We start from the raw sequence: 23775 nt of genomic DNA, 5'->3' as shown, positions 1-23775 counted from the left end.
GAACAGGCCTGGACAGAGTTAACTGTATATAGACCCATACAAATCGATATACTATGTAATATCCAACGTTTGACGCGTCTGAAACGTTTCCAAGGTTGCATTCTAAACTGCATGCAGCTTTGTAGTCCATAAATCCGCTTCAAGCCAATATATAGTCGCTACCTATATTATATTGTTATATTGTATACAAGGTAGTCATGGATATTATATATACTGCAGATACTACAAACCACCTATATTACGCCTGAAATAATCTCAACCCTCAAGAGATCAACGGTTTCACACAAGATCCGATATTGGACACGAATGGCTGACGAGTATCAGACCCACATGGAAAAGAGGTTGCACTCGGATTAACACCCCGACAGTCATGATTCTTGCACTCCAAGCAGATAAGAAGTGCTCGGAAACCAGTAACATATCAAGTATGAACGTGTTTTCCAGGGGAAAAAAGGCAGATAGTATACTGTTCCAGGTATTTAGATATCTTCCCTGCAACCACGCGGCCAAGCTGACGGGCTAAGGCCAAGGCGTTTGAGTGGAGACCATCACGTACATAAAAAGTGCGGGCTTTTTCGCTTCGACTTGGGATCTTCGATTTCGATTTCGATTTCGATTTGATTTTTGATCTTCAACTCTCCGCATGCTGGACAATGCGGACTCCATTACGAGCGGCCATAGCCATTGCGCTAATTATAACCTTGTTTTTGGTCAAACATCACCTCGATTCCATCTTGCGATGGCGAGACGATGAAATTATCCTAGGCGATGCATATATCGAGCTGGTCTCGGCCCATGCTGCGACGCCTGCGACGCCCGCTTCACACACCCAAACCCGGAGGAAATGGTACCCCACGGCCCGACCAACTGCCCAAGTGATAGCCAACCCTGAACCGGAGCGCATCCCCGTCGATGTCCCCGGCGCTGAATGGGCGGGAGAACTATTCTTCAATGCTAGAGAAGCGCCCGATTTCCATGATTCGATGAGAGGCTTAATTGATAATGTGCAACTACTCGCTCCAGTAGAGCAGGGTGATGCGGCGGCACCTTCGTCCACTGCTCCTTCTCGTCCAAAGGTCACACCCAAATCGGATCGCGTAATTGTTGTGGGGAAGATGTCGTACGAAGACACTAATTGGCTTGAGGATCATCTCCCAGAGTATGTCCTGATAAACCGACCACTAATCATTCTCAAGCTGTGCCACTTCTAACCCCAGAACTCGAATTCTAGATGGCAGCACGCAGTCTACATGGTTGATGACCCCGAGGCATCCTTGCAAGTCGAACAAAACAAAGGCAAAGAAAGCAGTGCCTACTTGCAATACATTCTAGACAACTATGACAAATTGCCCGAATACATGGTCTTCCTCCACGCCCATCGATATAGCGGCCATGTCGAATTCTGGGAGCAGGACAATGTATTGACCGTCCAAAGACTGCAGCTCGACTACCTCCGACAAGTTGGATATCTCAATCTCCGCTGCGACTGGGATCCCGGATGTCCCGATGAGGTCCAGCCATTCCGGCAAATGGCTGGTCGCACTACGGAGCTTGCCTTTGCAGGTGCTTGGATTCGTATTTTTAACAACACCGATGTGCCTGAGATTGTTGCTACGCCTTGCTGTGCTCAGTTCGCTGTAACCAGGCAGCAGGTCCTGCAACGCCCGCGGAGTGACTATGAGTCATATCATCATTGGCTTATGACAACCGAGTTGGATGACGAGACGAGTGGTCGTGTCTTTGAATACATATGGCACATTATTTTCGGACAGGATGCCGTGTCGTAAGTTATAACACAGAAAAAAAAGTCTAAGGAGTCGATGCTAACCCTCGAGTGCGAATAGTTGTCCTACAAAGGCACAGTGTTACAAGGATGTATACGCTATGGACTACGAGGAGCCACCTATGGACTTCTTTGATGACTTTTGGGACAATTGGTATGATGAAACACCTGTGGACGAGACACCTATATATGAAACACCTGTGAAGGAAACACCTGTGCCAGTGACACATGCGCACGAAACGCCTTCTGGATGAGATATGATTGTATTTATCTGACTTATATAGAACTTCTGGGATGTACTATTACCTAAACATGCGTTAATGTTCAATGTGATTCCTTTTTACTTCTGTGTATATTATTTTCACTTTCTGCTTTAGTGAACCCTTGAGAATACTCCAAAGGTCGACCAGCTATACTTCCTCTCGCTCGAGTCTTTTCCAAAAGAACGGTATTGTCAATTGCATGTACTATAGACTATCTCGAAATGGACATAACTCGTCGATATCATCTGCTGACCTAATGGCAAACATTGGACATACTCATAAAACCATCGTATATCTTCACTGCTCTATCTCTGATAGAGACCTAGAGATCCAACTCTGTTGAATCTCACAGCCAAGCCAAAGCCATGATCCCCATGACACCTGCCATGGATGCAGCACCAGGGGCCAAAATACCAGCTGCGGCATCAGGAGTAGGGGTGGGAGAAGATGCAGATCCCGCCGAGGCACCGGCAGAATCAGTCGAGTCCTGGCTGTTGGTTCCGCCGGTGCCAGCAGAGTCCGTTCCGGTGGCTGCATTCGAAGGGTCTGTGGTGGTGGCGGTGTTTGCACCAGCAGTGCTAGTAGATGTGCCCATAGTAGTGGCAGCGGCAGAGTTGTAGGTAGTTGTGGTGAGTTTACAATAGCGGACAAGGTCCAGCGCCTCTGATCAATGTATTAGATTTGTGTTGTATCTTGATGTATTCACGTTATACATACCGTTATCATCGTCGTCAATGTCGTTGTCATTGTCACGGTCATAATCATGATCATCATCATGGTCATCATCATGATCATCATCATGGTCGTCGTCGTCATCATGGTCATGACGGGTGGTGTTGTTGTTGCGCCTGTCGGTTTGATACTGGGTGATGCAGGCGGCGCAGAGCGGGATCTGAGTTTTGGCAGCGTCCCAATCGCAAATGCATTGGATCTCAGCGGAATCCCGCTCGTGTCGGGCGTCGCAACTATTGGCGATTCCAACGACGGGACCGCAGGCAGGCCAGCAGCGATTGGGGACATCGTCATGGTCCAATTTGGATGCGATAGTAACGCTGGCAAGCAGGAGGCCACAAAGAGGGAGGAGCTGCTGAGTACGCATGATTGTTGATGTTGATGTTGATGTTGATGTTGATGTTGATGATTGTAGAGTGTAAAGTGTAGAGGAAATTGATTGTGTTCTTGTTTCTGATCGAAATCTATGGGGATTCAAGACATATTTATGTTGAAGTTGGTATACCTCTCCCTTCGCTTAGCCCATTCCACCGTAGTTGGTTTTCCGCTCTACACGGAAGAGATGATCTTCTTTGTCGGCATTCCCCGCTCGTAGTCTTCCGAAATAGAACATGGACCCTATGGACCCTCAAAGTGTCCACCCTTGTCAACCACATCAAATAATACAACTCAGATGCACTGATCAGCGGAGTACCACCAATGTTGATTGTGCAAAAGCAGCTGCCTGGTTTATTCCATTAGCCAAGACTTGTGCCAAGAGACTAAATGGCAATACCAACGAGATAGTGCTATTAATATCGTGCATTCTGTTGTGTTCTGTATGTACGGAGTATATCTCTCTATCAATATGCAGGTGCAGGCACCGTGGCTATGCTATATCCCTGAACAGAGCTTGACCTCTGATTATTCTCCATTCCGTACTCCATACTCCTCTTTGCCAAGCAAGGGTCTGTTTTCTACCCCGGAGATCCTTTTCCAAGTCCAATGTCTAAGCCACGCTGTGGGGCCAATTGGTGCATAATATTCAGGGAAATTCTGCAGCCTTGGTCATAGGTTAACATTCTTTGTAATCGGGAGTACTCTTGAGCTCGAGAATGAAAATTATGTTGACACAGGCGAAAGAAGCCCATGCGGGTTGCCGATAGCCGAGTTCAACCGGTCCACCATTCTGCTATATATAGATAGCCCTGGGATATACTTCGTATAGCTATAAATGTTATGTAAATGGTCTAATCTCCAGGCTTCAGGATTGTTAAAGTTTTTCAATCAATGCTTGTCGATACTCTATCCGAATATCATTCGATGATCATGATTTAATACTTGACATCCAAAGTGACCTGGTAAACGGCTATGTTATAGTCCGGACTAACGCGCCTACACGCGACTACCGATACTTTTACCAGTATTTTTTTAGTAAAGATACGGACTAATGGAGCTATTCTATCTAGTTAATCTTAATATATTGTCGAAATATTATGTTGCAAGTCTATTTTCAATGCAGATCAGGTGCAGGGCTTCTACTTAATAAGAAAGCGTCGAAGTGGACCCCCGCATAACATCATCTGAACGTACCAGGTACTTCTGCTCCGATTCCAACCAAAACCAATTACAAACCCTCTTCTCTGTCTCTAAACATAGACGAATTGGACTGCAAGATGTGGGAAAAGTACTGCCTACGTCCAACTCAGGGCACTATCTCCACCTCCATCCCCGTTTTCGTCTACGGCACAGCCTGGAAGAAAGACCGCAGCGCTGAGCTAGTCTATACGGCAATCAAAGCTGGTTTCCGGGCTGTGGACACAGCGGCCCAACCCCGCCACTACCAAGAGAATCTCGTTGGTGATGGCATCCGCAGAGCAATTGCCGATGGGATCGTTGGCCGAGCAGACTTATATGTGAGTGGGCAGTTACTATTTTTAATTGAGATGTATTTTTAGGGGATCTGGCAGCTAACAATGATTAGGTGCAAACCAAGTATAGTCCCGTCTCGGCACAGGACCCGGCCAATATGCCCTATGATCCGTCAGCGACGGTGACGGATCAGGTCCATGCCTCTATCAAATCATCATTGCAAAATCTTCGCTCCAAAGTTGACCCCGACTCCGTGGATGATGCCTACATTGACACCGTGATCATCCATTCGCCACTGTCGACTTTAGCCCAGACCCTGGAGGCCTGGCACGCCCTTGAGACTTATGTTCCCCACCGCATCCGGAATTTAGGTATCTCCAATTGTACATTGCCTATACTCAGAGAACTGTGCACGTCGTCCCATACAACCGTGAAGCCATCAGTGGTACAGAACAGATTCTACGAGGATACTTTGTTTGATGTCCCCCTGCGCGCGTTCTGCCGCGAGAACCAGATCATATACCAAAGCTTTTGGACTTTGACAGCGAATCCAGACCTCGTACGATCTCAGCCAGTGCAGCAGCTTGCTCGCCATGTGAAAATAACCCCGGCTGCTGCTTTTTATACTCTAGTGATGGGCTTGAAGGATGTGGCAGTGCTGAATGGAACCAAGAATGAGTCGCGCATGAAAGAAGACTTGGCTGCTCCTAAGCAGGTCGAGGATTTCACGCAAAAGCAACCTGACTTATGGCAACAGATTCTGACGGAGTTCCGGGGTTTGATAGGCGAATCTAGTTCTATGTAGAATCTCGAGCAAGCTGTGGGGACAGTCTTGTTGTACTGCTTAATGGTAGTGGTTACTGCAAAGTTCAAATAGTTAGTCGAGATGATATAAACCACGAAAACGGTGTATTGGCATTGACACTGCCATTGTAAATTATACGATCAAAGCTGAAACAGTCGATATAACGATATAACGACCAGTTCATCTGTAAGTACTGATACTTGATAGGCACGCGTGATCACATGGTAATATGAGGTACTTGTACTCGTCACCACCCCCCAGACCACCTGGGCAACATCTTGCTGACTCAGTCAACGCCTCCCCCGGAATGGGGCAACTTGGTCTCGCCGCCGAGTAGCATGTTCATATTCATCTTATTGACAGTGTAGTATATTCGTTTGAATGTCTCCAGGTTTTCCAATATTGGTGCCTCTAGACATAATACCTCCAAGGTCGGCATATTCGATTCATTCACCGCCCAGTGGGCGCTTTCTGCTGCACCCTCCCGCCTTGATCTGGATGTTGGACAATTCACGCGCCCATTGAGCGTCATCTGCCTAGTCTTGACCACTGCTGGTCCTTGATTTGCCTGTTATCGATTCCTGTGTTATCGTGTCTACTTAAGCGTCGATACAGATTTCACGACCCTGACCAGTGTCTTCCACTTTTTCTTCTCTCGGTTCTGTGGTCAAAGCCTTCTCGACTCAAAATTAGACAGCGACTTGGATGAACAACTTCCTGCATACTGAGTTCGCATCCGGTTCCTTTGTCTCCTAGGGAAAATTCCTGCGGTCGACTCAGTCTCTGTATAAGAGACCAGAGAAAATCGAGATACAATTCTACATCGAACCCCACCGCGATAAGATTCAACTCGACGTCTTTACGCCAATCTATTCACGATGAGCTCGCAAGGAATAACTCGCAAGAGACCTGCACCGGGAACAGTACCACCCGTTCATCCTCAGATGAACCCTGTACCGAACTTTCCGACCACTGCGAACCCCGGATCTCAGCTTTCGAACGATCAATTCTTACAATGGGGCCAGAACCCCCCGTCAATGCCATCAATACCTCCGCCTTCTCCGATTCATCCTACAACCCCGTGGGCTTTGCGCCACCCCAAGATGTGTCCGCGCCGGCTGCGACAGCATCTAACCAACTCGCCCGCCGACAAGCGAACCAGGTGGTCAGCCGGAACCGTGGCTACGACCAACCTCCTGCTTCATACGTGGAAAACGGGGGAAACAATGGAAGTGGAGAGAGCGGGGCATGGGGGGAGTCTCTCGAGGAGCTCTACCGGCGAGCCTTGACTGCGAAAAGAGATTCACAGGCAAAACGAAAGCAAATCCCGCCATTTGTACAGAAATTGAGCAGGTATGATACATCTATCGATTTGTGATCAATTGTAGGGCTAACCGGGAACCACAGCTTCTTGGATGAATCCAAGAATACAGAATTGATTCGATGGTCGGACGATGGCAATTCCTTCGTCGTCCTAGACGAGGATGAGTTTGCGAGAACCTTGATTCCCGAGCTCTTCAAACACAATAACTACGCCTCATTCGTCCGACAACTGAACATGTACGGCTTCCACAAGAAAGTCGGACTTTCCGATAATTCAATGCGCGCCAGCGAACGGAAAAACAAGAGTCCTAGCGAATACGCCAACCCTTATTTCAAACGAGGCCACCCGGATTTGCTATGGCTCATTCAGAAGCCAAAGAACACCGGAGGCGGTGGACATGCGAGCAAACCTAGCAAGGGCGCCGCGCGCGTGAAGACGGAGGATATTGATGATAATGACATGGACGATTATGCTGAAGAGGGTGCACCGGCTGCTCGCGATAACCGTGCCCCCCGACCACAGCAATTGTCATTAGTCACGGACAGCTCTGTACCCAACGATCAACTTGCTGGGGTATATCGCGAACTTCAGGCGATTCGTCAACAGCAGTCAATCATCTCAACCACAATCACCAGGCTGCGGAAAGAACACGAGCAACTCTATGCGCAGGCAGCCAATTTCCAGGAGCAACACACCCGCCATGAGAACTCCATCAATGCCATTCTAACATTCCTTGCAACCGTATATAACCGAAGTTTGCAGGGAGAGGGTGGGCCACAGAACCTCGCAAATTCTTTCGCAGGAGCCATTTCGCAAGACCAAGGAAACATTGTGGATGTGGATGATGACTATCTTACCAATGCTCTAGGATCAATGACTAGCCCCAGTTCCCAAAGAACAATGAAGAAGCCGCCGCTGCTTTTGAAGGCTCCGCCCGCAGCGGATGCGTATGCCCGGTCCTCCACAATTTCACCATCAGCCAGTGGCTCCTATGACACGCGGTCTCGGAGCCATACTCGGCAACCCAGCGCCAACCAGCACGGCCATGTGGAGGAGGTCTTTGACCACAGTCCCCGACCAAGTGCTCCGAACGTTACTCCGGGACAGCCGACGGACGAGAACTCTCCTCAACGGGACATTATGTCTGTAATCCAAAACTCCAATGCACGCAACGGGCTCTCAACGAACTTCTCCGAGTTCCCCAATGTGCTCTCCTCCCTCGAAAATCATGGTGGTAATGTTCCCCTCACGGCAAACCAACGCGCCGATATGCTTCGACTCATGGCCAACGAAACAAACTCATCAGAACCCAACGCTGGCGTGTCACCTAACAATGCGCTCATCTCGCCGAATCCACCGCCCATGCCGCACAACTACTCGGGCAGGCTAGCTAGCACACGACAAGAAATCGACAACCTAGTCAAGATGCAAGCCGAGCAGGATCGTTCCGTCCAGAACTTGACTAGTCTTCTCCAGCCGTTGAGCCCGAATGGCACCATCCCCGGTATCGACAGTGAGGGCAATGTACCTCCTCCGCCGCTTGACCTCGACCAAATCTTTAACAACGACTACTTCACCGACATTGGAGACGCAGGTTCCGATATGAAGAAACAGGCCGAGAATCCACTGAGCCACTTGGGGACAGGCCAGAACACGCAAGATCCTGTGGGGACCACCCAAGGCGATGACGGAGACACCAACGACCTGTTCGATTTCGATCACATCCCTGCCGAGCCTGATCTCTTTGAGACCCCCAATAATGGGCAGGGTGATTCGACCTATAACTACGGCTTTGACGGTGCCGGCTACGATGAATCTGGGCGTGTGATCGAGCAACTGACGGATAGCGAAGCCACCAGTCCTGCAGCCACGGAGAATGCAGGCGAAGCTGTAAATGATGGCGGCAGTGCGACGAAACGGCGCCGAAAGGCGTGATTCGACGGGACAAGGAATACGAGATGGAGCGGATCCTCAAGATTCCCAAGCACGGGTTAGTGTTTGGACCAAAAATTTCGGCGTACAATTAGGCGTTTCCCTGTTGATATGGGGGTTTATTTATGTGCCTGGGAAAAATGTGACCAGGCTGTAAAAACCTATGATGATCCATGAATGATCCAGTTCGTGGAGCTTTAATGAGATACCTTTGCTTGACCTTCTTTTCTTGTAGCATGATTTTGAATCCATTGTCGACGCATTAGCCAACTGATCTTTGAGGACATGATACAGTAACTACAATTCCTTGGTATTACCCTACCGTCTACTCTCTGCAAGGAGTATATCTACCTAGGTATCAAACTGACGCAACTGTCTCAGGCCAAGTGGATACCAGAGTCCACGGTTACTCGTAGATCACCCGAGATCCGAGATCTACGACCCGGCTGAAGCCCAGGTGACAGTATACCAGGGTATTTGTGATTTTCGGAATGCTCGAAATCGAGACTGCTTAGGGAAAGACGGGTCAGTTTTACCGGCAGTGAAAAGGCCGCTAGCTGTAGATAGATTCCGTGTTGGGACATCAGTTATACCATTAGCTATGGAGACAAAGGTGGGCAAACTGAAAATGCTAGAGCCTGGGGAATGTGACTGTAGTAACCTCATCCTCCTATAATCTCAGCAGTCCAACAGTATGTTGTTTAGGTACTTCTGCGGAGGAACAGGGAGCACGTCTATCGTGAGGAGGACGGAGACCCCTGGCCTCCTTCCAACCCGAAGAACTACCAGAATGGATGAAAAACGTGGCTCCTATGAATAAACATCTATTAAGACTCTCAGTGCCACCAGAGTCTCTGGTGCTCGAGAAGAATGGCAAAGGCCGCAATTTTGCTCGGCGCAATATCACCACCAACACAGGTTGGCTCTATGCGATCTAGGGGCAATGTGGTCGAACAATTGTCATGTCAAGTATCAACTTCATTGGCCCAGCCAGGGACCTTCCCAGGTTGGAATTCCCATGTACTCCGTCATTATGGGGTGACTTTTAACCACCGTTGGATACAGGATGGAATGAGGCTGGCATAAGAACGAGCCGAGCATAATGACCGATCCTAGCAGCCTCTGGGAATGACTTTCGTAAGATACCAGCGCTTGTCTCTACAGGTACTACATGTATGTGTGGAGTAGCGTCCGGCTGAAACATCCGACAAGTTAGGATCCGGCATACATACTAGACGGGAGAATCAAATCGATAGGCTAGGATGGAGAGAATTGACATTTTTTAATAAGAACAATTAGCGCCCCTTATCCCATTCCAAGTCACCTACTCGCTCCCGTTTACGCTCGCGCTCTCTATCGCGCTGTAATCCCCGCTTTCGTCCAACCACCTCCTTCTCTCGCTCACGAGGATCAATCACCATAAGTGAGTCTGCATCACCTCCGTGCTCGCGTTTCCAGTTCAAGTCCTTGCCTAGGGTATCTTTCCCAAAGCGGAGTTCATGCGAGAGCCAACCTCCGTCTTGCTCTTCGGTGTCATCCGCCGCTGTCTTGGGATCGTCCCATGCCTGGCAGGACTGGCAGTTTGCAATGAAGTGCAGATCGCAGAGTTGGGCCTCTTCGTCTTCTTCGTCTTCCTTTTGATTTTTGGTGTCTTTGTGGCTCTTGCTATGTGATGATGTGGCAGTCGGTTCGGGTTTAGCTCCTTCGAGCTTGGCTTTGAAGGCGTTGAAGAGCTGCAATGCTTCTCGCTCAGCGGTGCTACTAGGCCCTGTCCCGTTGCGACTGGAGCCATTTGCAGTTCCTGGAGGTGGCCGTTTCCGTCCTCGGATGGAGGTCTCGGGGATCATGGCTTCGAGGGCAGATTTCTTTCGACCTGTGTCCTTAGGACCGACGTCGACGTCGCGGCGCATTGATGCCATCAGAGCGGCAATCTGAGCATTTGTCCGCGACAGCTTGGACTCCTTTGCGGGCGGGGCGTCCGGAGTCGGAGACCGAGTAGGCGACTCAGGGTGAGGAAGTGGGAGTTGTGCTTCTGGCTCTGGTGTCTTTGGGCGCTTTTTACGTTCTGTAGACGGAGATCGTTCTGGAGATGGCGACCGGGGCCGCTTGCGCGGCTGTGACGGGGCTTCTGCTCTGGGTTTGGGTTTTGATACTTCGGCCTTTGCACCTGGCGCATCCACGACCAAATTGGTGTTGAATTTCGGCTTCGCTGGGCGCATGGGCATTTCTTCGTCTGCCTCATCTCCAAAGCTCAGAAGCGTCTTCCCACCTTTAGGCGCCTTCTTCTTTTTCTTGGGCGCGCCCTTCTCTGCCTTCCCGGCTGTTGTGACTGTCTTTCTGTCCTTTAATTTGCCCTCCAATGGCCCCAGTTCCCCAACCTCGCAGGATGTCACCTTGATCGGATAAACAGGACGCTCAGTACCCGGAATGCGCTCTGCGTCTGCAATCTTCAACACATTGTAGATGCTGTCCCCTTCCAGTCTGCCGAAAATTGTACATTGTCCATTCAACTCACGCTCCGTGTTCGCTAGTGTGATGAAAAATTGACTGCCGTATGTCCCGTCCTCGCTCTTGGCCATTCCCAGCAAGCCACGTCGATTGAAACGTAACCGACTGTGAAGCTCATCACGTAAAACGACTCGCTCGTTCGGGTCCCGAGCTTCAGGGTCAAATTCGAATTCCGGATATTCATAGATAGAAGTTCCGCCGGAGCCAGTGCCGGTGGGATCACCGCCCTGGATCACAAAATCGGGGGCCACCCGATGGAAGATTGTGTCGACATAGTAGTCATCCTTGCAGTGCTGGAGGAAATTTTTGCAGGTGAGAGGGGCCTGGTTTGCGAAAAGCGCGATCTGGATAGGGCCAACCGTCGTGTTGAGCGTCGCCGACGCGGTGGGATTTGGCTCGCTGGCGTATTGGGTGGACATTATGGGCAAGTAAGCTACCGGCTTACAGCGCGTGCCACAAGTGAGGTGGGAAGAGGATTTGGAGTGTACTCGGGGATATGGACACCCCTCGTGAGTGTTGCGATTCAATGGGCTGGTTTCTCCGATCAAAAGCTCGAACAAACGTCATGGCACGTGACGCCGACCTAGCCCTTATTTACTTATTTACTTGCCCAAAGGACATTTTGTTCAGGATAAAATTGACTGAGGAAGGAGTGGACATTATTTCATTTCAATAAAAAACTAAGTGACCTATTTTGCATATTTCCCGCAGTGTCGGAATGAGACCCCAGGCACCTATGACTACCTAGCCAGGTAACATGAGACTGAGATTTGTCGCATTTGGGAGTGATCAATAGCAGCGGGAACTAAGAGGCTTTCCGGTGGGTATGTCGAGTACATGCTGAATACTTTCGTCAGGCTTGACATTTGGTGGCAGTGTATGGTGGTAGGTGGTGGAATGATCCAAGGAAGATTTACTCCCGACTCACCAGATCACCAGTGCGAGATCTCGTTTTGAGAGGAGATATTTGGCATTGACGAAAGATTTGCCGGGTGCAAAATCGAGACTTGGTTAAGCCATCGACAGGACATCTTGGAAGCGCATGTCAGTTGGAAACGATCCAACCGAATGGAGTCTTGAGATCATCACTGTCGCAGTGTTGATAAAGATCGAGGTATAACAGCCGCAGGTGAGTCGCATGGGGAGTAGTCCAGTGTTGTCGCGTAGGGCGTGATTACTGATAATCACCATGATTTGTCGTGCATGGGGTATTGCTTGATGGGAACCCAGTGCAAGCACAAGCTTCAGTTCCAAGTCAAATTCACACCGGTTGTCCCTCTGCCAGAGGATGCGGAGCAATCATCTGTTTCTCCATATGGCCTTGGTCCTGGTGCTGCTCCTGATCCGAAGCCCTGGAATGAAGTCCTAACTTAAACCGCAGACGACGCAAAGTGCGTTCGGAGATACCGTAACCTTCTTTCTGCAACGTGTTGAGCATGGCCTTGTCGGTCAGCCTATCCTGTATGAAAAGCATCTTAATACGCGCATGCAAAGCCTCATCGCCTGTTGTCGTCTGGTTTCGCTTGCGGATACCCCACTTGCGAAGGCGGGACTGAATGGTTCGCTCCTTGACTTGGATATTATGACAGCTTTCGAGGGTGCGGCTGATAGAGTCGCTACTGATGCCATGGTGGTACAGAGCAATGATTTCATCCCGGTAGGGCTCCAAATTGATTTGTTGGCGAGGCATTCTGTTGAGAAGGAGAAGGAGAAGAGAGAAGAGAGAAGAGAGAAGAAGAGAGTTGGAGTTTCGAGTTGTTGACTCAGGGCGGTGAATCTGCGGGATGGTCACTTCTGATATACAACCTTGGAGCGTAGATGTTGATGTCTTCAAGTTGGATGAAGAGATGTTAGTGAAATTATTATTATGCTCTTTGGCTTGGACAGGGACTTTGGCTGAAAATCGAGACAAATCGGACCTCATAGCACGAAACATGCATACTAATTAAGCCTCCCAGTTGTCATATTGAATTCAAGGTTGTATAGTCCACAAATCAGGTTCAAATTATTATGGCATCTCCATTCTTCGTAGATTCATTACGCATTGCAAATCCTATCTAGGTACCAAGAGCAAGTCACAGACTCAGGATCCCCCCATTTGGCTGATCCGATTGGAAACCCCTAAAACCTAAACTTTTTTATCCTCCATAACATCAGACGAGCTCATTTCAGAGCTAGCCTTGTTCCGCTTTGCGATGCGGAATCCACCAAGCAGGAAGAATATAGCCTGCAGACCAAGAATCACTGCGAGGGTAACCATGGCACCAATGACACCTGCCACGGCGAGTGACATTCCCGAGCCATTAGTGCTAGAGGTGCTAGCAGAGCTGGAGCCGCCGCTGGTACTGCCTGAACTAGCGCACTTGCCGTCGGTGTTGCCGCACACGGCACACCACTCGTCATCGGAAGTAACAGCAATCTCTTTGGTCTTCGAGGAAAACTCGTCCCAGGAGAGAAGCTCGCTTGATTGGCCGTACAGGCGGTATGCAGTAGGCTCAGATGAGCCCGTGATAGTACCATTGTGGAACATGAAGCGCACGCTGAGGTCGGACTTGTCAGTTGGGAAGTCGGTGCCGCTGGCGTTCGTCACCAGTTCAAAGACCATTGACGAGGCGTAGTCCGGGATTCCAGTGAAGTCAACCGATTCAGCAGGCAGCTGCAAAAGACCGAAGAGAGAGAAGATGGTGCCATACGAGCCGAATCCGATGTTCAGCTTGGTCTCGCCCTTGGTAGCGACGGTCTCGTTGAGTCCGGCCAAGATTTCGCCTGCCAGGACAGCACCGTCGATGGCGCGCACTTTATCGGAGGCGTTATAAGCCAGGTTGAATTGATGGGTACCAGCTAGAGCAAGCAGCTGGTGGTATACCTCATCGGTCAGGTCTGACTCGTGAGGGAATTGACTGGTAGAGTTATGGATTTTGCCGACGTTCAAGTAGTCGAAGATGGTATAGGCGTTCTTGAAGGTCATGTCAGACGAGGCAAATGTGCCATCTAGCATAGGGGAAAGAGATTGGTAGAAATCCTTGGTCGAGGACAGCAGCGAGGTGTACATTTCGGAAGAAAAGAAGTTGTCACTGCTTAGCGTTGCCTTCTGGCATCCACTGGAACCCTGCAACCAGGTGGAATCCTCGGCGTTCTTGCTTGTAGTGGCAGGTGCCAGCTGAATGAGCTGGTAGCCGTTCAATGGTGCCTCGACGGAGCTTCCATCGGCCAGGGTCTGGGAAGCTACTTTCCCCACGGGAGGATATACGCCCTGCAAGAAGCCAGTGGCGGAGTTTTGCAGTACGGCATCCGAGGGAGCAGAGGCACTGATCTGCTTTGGGTTGACAACATCGGCACTAATGCCCTCAATCTGCTTGGAAGAGTCCGACGAAATGTATCGCTGGTTGTAAAAAGATCCCGTATCAAAGACCTCCCGGTAACCCAGGTCGGTCAATTGGGTGTTACCGAACACTTTTGCGGTGCGATCTCCATGGCGGGCGAATATATACGCACCCAACACACGCTCGGCATCCACAACAGGAGACAAAGTTGCAGCCAGCAAAATGCCAGATTGGATAGAGTACCGCATGGTGAAATAAGGAAGCAGAGAAAAGAAACTCAAGCAATAAAATCCCCGGAAGTACAACCCTTATGTAGATTTATGTCGATGGTCAAGGTTGTTGCGGGCAAGACCCATTGACTCTTCCGATCAAACCTTTAAGCTTCTAGGCTTGAGAGCGGGGGAAAAACTGATAAGTATAAGTTCTGAGAATAGTTTAGTGTCGAGAATACGATCAAGTCAATTGGCCCAACGACAGATTCCAGCAAAGTCCGAAGTCCACAAATTAGCTAATTGAAAACCATCTCCGCGGTCAGCCGGAGACCTGCGATAGCGGAGGATAGCGGAGGGGTCAATCTACAGACTGCATACATACTGCATACATGCATGTCGGAGGAATTGACGATAACAAATAATGAAAAGTAATAGAACTGAGAACTGTCTACTACGTCTGTATACTTGTTAGGTCTTCGAAAATATGAGAAATTATTGTTCCTTCGCCTCCAGACTCCAACCCACCCAGATTGCTACATTTTATATGACATGAAAAACCGGAGAAGAAAAATAAACCAGAGAATATTTGGATCGTATCGCTTGTCATTTATGCCACCGTAACACCCTTGTCACCCATTAACTCACAGCCATTTCGCACTACGCCAACGAGCCCTCCAGTTTGAATAGCTTCTGAACCGCCCCCTGCAAGTCGCCATTCAATCTCGGCCAGTCCTTCGAGCCAGGTGATACGTGTTTGGGCGGGGACATCAAGCTGTTGGAGTTGGTCTGCTAGTGCGGAGAGGATGTCGGCCAAAGCTAAACCCTTGGTGGTCTTGAGGGTTTGCACGGTGTTCAGGCAGGAAGTGACATCGCTGGTGGAGAGGATGGTAGTCATGATTTCTTGAATATCGGACGGGTGCGGGGCGGCAATGCAGTCGTAAATCGTCGCATTGGTAACAGTCTCGGGCTCAGGACGAGGGGCTTTAGGGGCGTCCCTCATCGGCAGCGGGATACCTAAAACAAAGATAACATTGGTCAATGGGGCTGGATGCGAGCAGTGAGAAAGGACAAGAACTTACTGCTGGCAAAGCATGCCTGAAGCACGTTTAGGGCTCGTCGCATATCACCTTTGCTCAGGGTCACTAGACTATCCACGGCATCGGGCTGTATTTTGACACCCTCCTTCTCAATCACTTGGTCGACCAAGGTCCGAATATCAACTTCTTTCAATGGACTAAACCGGAACCGGGTACACCGGGACAGGAGTGCCGGGGACAGCTTATGTGTGTAGTTGGCAATGACGCAGAACCGGGTATTGGCTGTGTAGCGCTCCATGATACGACGGAGTGCCATTTGTGCGGTCGAAGTCATCGCATCGGCTTCGTCCAGAATAATAAGCTTGAAACCTGCCAGAGGGGAGCCGGCAGTGCCTTGGGGGGCCATGTTGAAGATTTGTTTGGTGCCTGTTGGTGTTCACGGTAAGCCGGTAGTTCAACTCGAGGCTCCTAGGGCACGAACTTGCAAAGGTCTTGATTTGTTCTCGAACAACATCAATACCACGATCATCACTTGCATTCAGCTCTAACACCATCTGTCGCATGTTTTTGGTACCGTAGATCCGCCGCGCCAGGGCCAGGATGGTAGAGGTCTTTCCGGTTCCTGGAGGTCCGTAGAGGAGGAGATGGGGTAGTCGCTGTATGAGAATGTTAATCCAAGGCTGTCGTACATCCATCGTCATAGGCATTCGTTACATTTGTCTCCACGAACCGGTTGATAGTCGCGAGAATGTCTTGATGGCCAGAGACATCGTCTAGGCTGCTTGGTCGGTATTTCTCAACCCTGGCAAGTTCGTTAGTTGTAGTACACGAATCGACACCGTTCTCAAACTCACCACGGCAAATTATCTTGAGCTTCGACTGGCAGATCAGCGACAGTCCTCTTTTTTCCACTGGCGTTGTCAGAGCTAAATTGCAGGTCCTTGGGCGCATCCACGTCCATTTCATCGTAATCCGACATGGTGAATGACTCCTGAATAGAGGTAAATAGTCAATATCAACAGCCCAAGTCACGAAAAGTAGGTAAATCGTGAGAAAGTGTGCCCAAATGGTTTGACGCGTAGAGCGCGTAAAGAGGCTCGGGGCGGAAAATCATGGAGCTTGGGGACTCCACAGATGACATCCCTCAACTGCCTAACCTTCAACGGGTCAACTTATCCCCCCGGTCTCTTGGATTGAACTTCCTCCCAATTTGATTATTTGACGCATTCAAGATGCCTGTATGTCTTTGGACCCTTCGTATGTGTGCGAAGTCTGTTATTAACCCTCAATGCAGGCATACCACTCTATCTTCCTGGAGGACCGCGATGTCCCCGTGATAGGTACAACTCCTATCAAGCCTAGCGCAGGAGTTCCTGAGCTGTGTATCGAACATGTCAAGGACCCAAGTTGACCACAGGACCTCTCCAAACTAGGAAATTTCCCTATCCTACCCCTCCGCACCCGTACTCGCGGCCCCGCATACACATTGCCCCCGCTTCCCAACACCGACGACCTCGATGTGTCGCCAGAAAGTGAATCATATGATTGCGTCGATGAAATCCTATCGCTCTTCCGTGCCAATGTCTTGTTCCGCAACTTTGAGATCAACGGCCCCGCGGACCGCATGCTCATTTATGGAACTCTGTTTATCAGCGACTGCCTAGGAAAGGTCAAGCCAACTATGACTGCCCGTGATGCGGAGAAGGTAAATTTGGATGCTTTTTGTCAAGAGCCCCGGTATAGCAGAACTATATCATTGACAATTGTATTTCCAGGCCTTGACCAACGCCGCCCTCGACAGCTTTGCTATTCCCGGTGACGTGTCGTTCCCGCTTAACCAGGCCTTTGAGCCCCCGCGTGACCGCCAGGATGCCGAGACTCTTCGCCAGTGAGATTTTTGCTTCTATAAGTTGCACTGCATTTTTAGCTGACGGGTTCTTGCGATTCTAGGTACATTTCGCAGGTGCGACAGGAGATCGCCATCCGCCTACACGCTAGATTATACCCCGGTGGAGTCGGGCCATCAAAGGTAAGAGGGAGCAAAGTATATATTCTCAATATACCCCGAATACTGACCAATTCTAGTTTTGGCTGAGTTTCACGAAGAGAAAGTTCATGGGAAAGAGTCTCTAGATGACGAGCGTTGCTGTATATTGTTTGATGAAATTCAGCGCACGAATGAATTTGATACTTGATTCAACACCACATCGAGCGCTTTGCGTAACTACCAGAGAGACTTGGGTGTGTCTACTTGCAGACCTGGGAGCCAAAACTCGTCACAGACTAGCCCTAACTCGACGTCCAGTATGCCCAAATAAGGGGTGCCAGCTAGGGTAAGTCAGAACACCAAAGCTAAGAAGTTGTAGTAGTTGTACATTGAAATGCTATTCGATCTATTTTGAGGGCATTTAGGGCATTCATTCGTGAAACCTAGGACGTCATCTCCACATCTCGATCACTGATCGGGGTAGATGTCGTTTCCACCTTCCGTCTCTTGCGAACGTTGCCAGCAGCCTGGATATTCTGTGTGGTGGGGAGTACGCGAATGCCATGGAAGAGATATCCCTCTGCGCCACCACGTCCAGTCATGAGGGGGTGGGTTCGACCAGGCAGAACTTGCCATGGACGCACCCGCGACGTTTGCAAGGTCGGTGGAAGGAGAATGGTCGGATCGACGACGAATTCTTCATGGAGTGAGGACAAATCGACGGCCTCTCCTTCGGAACTCTGCAACTCCAATTCTCGCTTTTTGTTGATAAATGCGGTCCTCCGAGCAGTGGAGTACATGTCTGCCAATTCAACCAGAGACTCGACTGTCGGAGAATACACGACCACCGGAGCAGACCCCGCAAGGAGTGGGACCATTGTCCTCAGAACGCTTGCCGGCTCTAGCAAGGTGGACACGATCAGACCGTCGAAGTTACCGGCCCGTCCCTCATCCACAACTGCTTTAACTCGCGCCCATCGATTGCGCTTGTGGTAATACGCACTGCGCTTGCTTTGTTTAAGTTCAGCCAATTCCTCTGCAGGTATGATGGGTGGTTCGTTGGCGTAGAGCGGATCGGAATTGGGGTCAGCCAACTGCATCCAAGAAATTGATTTGAGATGGGTGTGGAGAGGGTGGGATTCATCGGGGTTATTGGTGTCATAGCCAAAGAATTTCAAGAGTGACAAGTTCGGTTGTGAGTATGGGTGGATAACGGTGATGGTGTTGGTAGTAGCGGACATTGGCTGGGGACGTATGCGCCGTGGCTTTGGGGGGGGCATTGGTATGTTGGGATTCTGCGGCATCGTGGGCTGGAACATCGTGGGCTGGAACATCTTGCTCTTCTGTGGGCTCTTCATCGGCATCGTGCGGGTATAAAATTCCCATGCGCTCAGCCATCGCGGCAACAACAAGTCCGCCAGTCTCGTCGACGATGGCATAGCGTCCATGTGGCTTCATCCCCTCACCCACTTCAATGTTTCCGCTGTGATGTACATTACCCCAGCACCCGATGAGACCAATATGTTCATCACGTAGCTCCATGGACCTTTGCGCATCCCGTTCTTCGATCAAGTAATTGGCGAGAAGGCCAACGTCCAGTGGGAGGACGGTAAACCGCTTCAGATACTTCTTGCGTTTTCGCAGTGTGTATTTGGCAAGAGAAAATGCAGTCTTCTGGTCTATTGCGCTGTGCGATTCCAAGAGCTTTGCGACAATGTCTTTCCCCGCGCCACCGGCCTCTCTCTTCAATTCTTCAATTTCCTGCAAAGTCAACTTCTGGGAAGAGTTTTCGTCAACGATTTCACGATTTGTTCGCATCGGGACTCCATTTTCGCCAGTTTCCACGTCGTCGCCCTCCCCGTCTCCCTCCCCCGCGAGGAGGGTCTCCGCATGCAACTCCGTTGCTGACACGACCCGGAGCTGGTGGCCAGCCTCGTCGCACGCATCAAGGATTTCAAAGGTGAAATAGAACGGTCGTCCAATAATCTGATTCGCGGTAAAGCTACCAAATCTACCCAAATTGACGATTCTGACCCAACGTTAGTTCTTGCGATGGAATCTTCCCCCGCATAGAGCGAAAAAGTACTTACGTATCGGGAACGATCTGGATGAGCCTTAACTGATCTGACTGGAGCCGGATAGCCACGTACTGGCCCGGGCGAATATAGGAATGCATGATTGGCGATAGAACAGCCTTGCCTCGAGCTCTTTCCACAAAATTATTCTGGGGACTTTTATGGCCGATAGAATAACAGCCAATCAGAGGACGAGCATACTCCCAGCCGGGTGGATAGATAGTCCGGGATATTGATGCCTTAAGAATTGATGCCTTGAGATTTATTGATGCCTGGACTTAATGCCTTAAATTACTAGCTCCCCATCCATTCCGTCATAAGTCTGCAGCATACCGCCCCATACCATACTTACACCGCCACGCTAACTGGGACCTCTCTTCCATGTGAATAATACGGTAAATACACATACCGGCGTGGAAGCTTCCCCCAGGTTAACCAGGAAATGGTGGATCTGCGGAATCCGGGTGCCTTGCGAGACAGAGACCTCAAGAGACTCCTGAGATCATCATCCACCTTCGTCATTGCTTTGAACATCACTTTCTCTTCATTTGGAGCATGAACTTTCCTCGAGCTAAACGATAGGCTGCCCAGGTGTTGCAGGTGTTGCCCATCAATTACGTATACGGGCATTTCAGCCCCTGCCGCCCCAGCGCAAGGCGTTTTTCCTATAACTACGGAGTATCTAATGGCTTATTGTTATTATTTCAACCTTTGAGCTTACACCCTGAATCCACTCTTTGATCAGAAATACAAACTCTTATTAAGGGTATTCTCGACGTCAAGTGCTTTGTTAGCCTTCCCCTAGAACTATACACAAACTCAAACCTTCCCTCCGCCACCCAAAAGGTCAACGGACGTCTTCATGGGCCTGCGCAAACAGCCCCCACCACGTCTGGAGAATATTAACAAGTCAAATGCTCGACCGGGCGCACGTTCGCCTAAATCACCCAACTCTGCATCCTCCCGCCCGACTCGTTTGAACCGATTTCCTTCTGAGGACTCGATCTACTCCCCCGACCTCAACACATCACCTGCGTTTGACCTGATGCCGCTTGAAGAAGCACAGCGGTCGCCGATGGGGTCTCCCACCAGTCAGCCTCCGAACTCCTGGCCAGACAATACCAGCAGGCCGGATGATGGCCATTCCCGTCCATATGATCAGTATGAGGGAGCATACAAGGAACATGCAGATACCAACCGGCAATGGGATTCACCTACATTTATGGTAGGCCAACCACCAGGAGCGGCTGAAAATGTGTGGCGGCCAACGTCCGACGCCGATCAGGGCTCGAAAGGAGAGGTCCCGGTACAGTTGCAGTCGAATAATCCATTCTTAAAGCCCAGGCCGGCAGATCATACTCAAGATCCCTTGGATCGCAATGAGTGGGGGCGTGATTCACATGCGACTTCAAACAGTGACGCATTGAGCCAGTGTACGACATTACTTGCTTCTGAAAGCTCTCTCAAACTAATGTTGGTTGCTAACAATTTACAGCCGAAGGATATATTCCGATGACTGCACGGCTCTCTCTTTTAGACGGACCGGAACAAGGATCCCCATGGGCCGAGGATCCTCGTCCTCCTTCTCATTCCGAGCAACGCCCCGTGTTGGGCGGCCACCACCTTGATGATAACTCACCGTGGGGGTCTCAACAGTCCATCAAGGTCTCGGCCCCCCAAGAGGTCTATCTGCAAGGAGCGCAGTCTAATCCATATGCCCCTGCGGTTTCTGTGCAGCCGTCTGAACCCTCTGATGTGGAAAGCCATGCCCATGCGCAATATAGACATTCATCCAATCCAGGGAGACTTGGATCAGATGCTGAAGTCAATACTCCATCTGTTACTCTCTCGAGTCGAACCTCTGCTACGTCTCACGAACTAATCGATTTGGATGCATTTGGCGTCGCTGGCAATTCAGGGGCCGAGGCTGGGTCTCATGCTGCGTCTTCGGTGTACTCAGAGCCAGCCGCGAACGGAGCAAAACCATTGTCAGAAAAACAGGAGCTTACACCTTCCATGATTGGGCACCCACAACAACCTAAAGCAAGCCCCATACTATCTGCGACAGAAGCTGCACGACAAAAGGAACAAAGGTCAGAAACCTATACCATTCGACTAATCCGATGGACAGATCAAAGTGGTCAACTGCTGGAGTCCCCGATTTTGGTCCAAAATCAAAACGGACCCTGTCCACTGCTGGCGCTCATAAATGCACTGGTGCTGCGCGCGAACCCCAACGCTCATCCCCCAATCGTTAGAGCTCTGTCGACCCGCGAGCAAATTTCTCTGGGTCTGCTAATCGAGGCGATGTTTGAAGAGTTGACAACATGCCTGGGCCCTGATGAGGAGTTCCCAGACATCGAGGCCCTCACCCAATTCCTGACAATGCTGCATACGGGCATGAATGTCAATCCACGTTTGACAATGGTGAGTACATGCGATGTATCTCTCAGTGGTCACCTATACTAACCTACAGTTAGGATTCTCCTGAAGGATTTGGCACTTTCCTCGAAACCAGTGATCTTCGACTGTACAGCACGTTTGGTATACCATTGATCCATGGCTGGCTAGCGTCTTGGTCTAGTCCTACTTATGATGCAATGTCACGCACTGCTCAGTATTACGAGGATATTCAAATGTTGCCTTTTCGCAGACAAGAGTTCGAGGAACGGGTGACACGAGGCGAGGCACTTGAACCTGCGGAAGAGAATACCATGGCGGATATCCAAATGATCCAGCGGTTCGTGGAAATTGAGAATGCGACGCAATTAAGCCCATTTGGTTTGACACAGCTCTCGACTAAACTTGCGCCCGGATCCGTCTCCATTCTTTTCCGCAACGACCATTTCTCGACTCTATATAAACACCCGCAATCCCACCAACTGTATACTTTGGTCACCGATGCTGGATATGCGGGCCATGCCGAGGTAGTTTGGGAATCTCTAGTCGATGTGACAGGGTTCAACACAGAATATTACTCTGGCGACTTTCGCCCCGTGGGCACTGGTCCTTCAGCCCCATCTGGTGGTCTCGCGGGCCCCCAAACATCGAATGAGCCAGCCACGCATTCTCCAAATGCGGACGAAGCACCGAAATCCCCTCAGCCGACACAAGAACAGAGTGATGCAGACTATGCCTATGCGCTCTCACTTCAGTTCCAAGAGGAGGAGCGACGCGAGAATGCTAGGAACGAACAGGCTCGTGATCGTCGCACGCCTGCTCCGAATAATTCTTCCAATCGACCATCGCCTTCGCCTCGGTTGAGCAATGTACCTAATCGAACTTCGAGCGTTGCCAATGTGATTACTTCTCAGCCTAGACCTCAGTCACATGGGCCCGACCCTGAGGACCCAAACGCACCTCCTCCTCCCTATGAGCAAGCTGCTAGCGGGCCGCGCTATTCTCCCCCTGATAGAAGGCCATACGGTGCCGCAGGAAATCAGTACCCCGGCAACCGAAATTCGCGGAATCGAACTTCACAGTATTCTCACCGACAACGTCCGTTTGTACGTACAGGGGATCATAACGTAATGGAGACAGAACGGGACCGAGGTGGATGCATAGTGATGTGACCAATGCAAAACCTGGAAATGATGAGTGGCACTGATACTTTACGCCAATGCGCTGGAATGAATATGACGCCTACAAACGATATATATTGTAGAGAAACGAATGTCTTTGATTACTTTGGTTCCATATGAAACAAACTAGTTTCTTCTCATTTTCTCGTTCTCCTCATTCTCCCCATTCTCCACGGATCTATAAAACCAACACGGACCTTGTCCGCGCCTTCTACAGGAGCGGGGCTATTAAAGACATCTAACCAGGTGACATAGGAAATGGCTACCTTTTCCGGGACTTGTCCGCATGGACTACAACTAATTTGTCCTCAGTTTGGGGAAATTAAAGGATTCTCGCATTGTATCTGTTGGGGGAAAGGCTT

General features: G+C 50.0%; 11 protein-coding genes across 11 annotated transcripts; 5 read left to right on the top strand and 6 right to left on the bottom strand.

Annotated features, from left to right (window-relative positions):
- Positions 1-653: 653 nt before the first annotated feature.
- On the top strand, positions 654-2037 carry N7525_007996 (DUF3431 domain-containing protein; the record flags this gene model as incomplete). Its single annotated transcript, XM_002568420.2, has 3 exons — positions 654-1159; positions 1232-1783; positions 1845-2037. The coding sequence occupies 3 exons, from the start codon at positions 654-656 to the stop codon at positions 2035-2037; spliced, it is 1251 nt and encodes a 416-aa protein (XP_002568466.1).
- A 355-nt stretch (positions 2038-2392) lies between these two features.
- Positions 2393-3145, bottom strand: N7525_007995 (putative GPI anchored protein; the record flags this gene model as incomplete). The annotated part of the gene is made up of 2 exons (XM_002568419.1): positions 2393-2709; positions 2764-3145. 2 exons carry the CDS (start codon positions 3143-3145, stop codon positions 2393-2395), a joined length of 699 nt encoding a protein of 232 aa, XP_002568465.1.
- A 1288-nt stretch (positions 3146-4433) lies between these two features.
- Positions 4434-5434, top strand: N7525_007994 (putative aldo-keto reductase (AKR); the record flags this gene model as incomplete). Its single annotated transcript, XM_002568418.1, has 2 exons — positions 4434-4673; positions 4742-5434. The coding sequence occupies 2 exons, from the start codon at positions 4434-4436 to the stop codon at positions 5432-5434; spliced, it is 933 nt and encodes a 310-aa protein (XP_002568464.1).
- Positions 5435-6449: 1015 nt separating this feature from the next.
- On the top strand, positions 6450-8693 carry N7525_007993 (heat shock factor family protein; the record flags this gene model as incomplete). The annotated part of the gene is made up of 2 exons (XM_002568417.2): positions 6450-6787; positions 6842-8693. 2 exons carry the CDS (start codon positions 6450-6452, stop codon positions 8691-8693), a joined length of 2190 nt encoding a protein of 729 aa, XP_002568463.2.
- A 1292-nt stretch (positions 8694-9985) lies between these two features.
- On the bottom strand, positions 9986-11617 carry cwc27 (putative peptidyl-prolyl cis-trans isomerase; the record flags this gene model as incomplete). Its single annotated transcript, XM_002568416.1, has 1 exon — positions 9986-11617. The coding sequence occupies one exon, from the start codon at positions 11615-11617 to the stop codon at positions 9986-9988; it is 1632 nt and encodes a 543-aa protein (XP_002568462.1).
- Positions 11618-12459: 842 nt separating this feature from the next.
- Positions 12460-12888, bottom strand: N7525_007991 (Clr5 domain-containing protein; the record flags this gene model as incomplete). Its single annotated transcript, XM_002568415.2, has 1 exon — positions 12460-12888. One exon carries the CDS (start codon positions 12886-12888, stop codon positions 12460-12462), a length of 429 nt encoding a protein of 142 aa, XP_002568461.2.
- A 438-nt stretch (positions 12889-13326) lies between these two features.
- Positions 13327-14769, bottom strand: N7525_007990 (uncharacterized protein; the record flags this gene model as incomplete). The annotated part of the gene is made up of 1 exon (XM_002568414.2): positions 13327-14769. One exon carries the CDS (start codon positions 14767-14769, stop codon positions 13327-13329), a length of 1443 nt encoding a protein of 480 aa, XP_002568460.2.
- Positions 14770-15340: 571 nt separating this feature from the next.
- N7525_007989 (replication factor C subunit 3) lies at positions 15341-16749 on the bottom strand (the record flags this gene model as incomplete). The annotated part of the gene is made up of 5 exons (XM_002568413.2): positions 15341-15747; positions 15813-16196; positions 16252-16426; positions 16485-16572; positions 16625-16749. The coding sequence occupies 5 exons, from the start codon at positions 16747-16749 to the stop codon at positions 15341-15343; spliced, it is 1179 nt and encodes a 392-aa protein (XP_002568459.1).
- A 253-nt stretch (positions 16750-17002) lies between these two features.
- Positions 17003-17903, top strand: N7525_007988 (actin-related protein 2/3 complex subunit 3; the record flags this gene model as incomplete). The annotated part of the gene is made up of 6 exons (XM_002568412.2): positions 17003-17008; positions 17065-17110; positions 17204-17475; positions 17546-17658; positions 17721-17799; positions 17856-17903. The coding sequence occupies 6 exons, from the start codon at positions 17003-17005 to the stop codon at positions 17901-17903; spliced, it is 564 nt and encodes a 187-aa protein (XP_002568458.2).
- Positions 17904-18200: 297 nt separating this feature from the next.
- Positions 18201-19933, bottom strand: trm6 (tRNA 1-methyladenosine methyltransferase subunit GCD10; the record flags this gene model as incomplete). Its single annotated transcript, XM_061214263.1, has 3 exons — positions 18201-19022; positions 19075-19786; positions 19848-19933. 3 exons carry the CDS (start codon positions 19931-19933, stop codon positions 18201-18203), a joined length of 1620 nt encoding a protein of 539 aa, XP_061068694.1.
- A 761-nt stretch (positions 19934-20694) lies between these two features.
- On the top strand, positions 20695-23404 carry N7525_007986 (MINDY family deubiquitinase; the record flags this gene model as incomplete). The annotated part of the gene is made up of 3 exons (XM_061214262.1): positions 20695-21265; positions 21328-22259; positions 22313-23404. The coding sequence occupies 3 exons, from the start codon at positions 20695-20697 to the stop codon at positions 23402-23404; spliced, it is 2595 nt and encodes an 864-aa protein (XP_061068693.1).
- Positions 23405-23775: the final 371 nt, after the last annotated feature.

This window comes from Penicillium rubens, assembly GCF_028828025.1.
Source record: "Penicillium rubens strain IBT 27055 chromosome Unknown utg000003l_segment0_segment0, whole genome shotgun sequence".
In the NCBI taxonomy this organism is placed as follows: domain Eukaryota; kingdom Fungi; phylum Ascomycota; class Eurotiomycetes; order Eurotiales; family Aspergillaceae; genus Penicillium; species Penicillium rubens.
The sequence above is the reverse complement of the archived record's forward strand: the minus strand, read 5'-3'. Positions and strand labels throughout refer to the sequence as shown.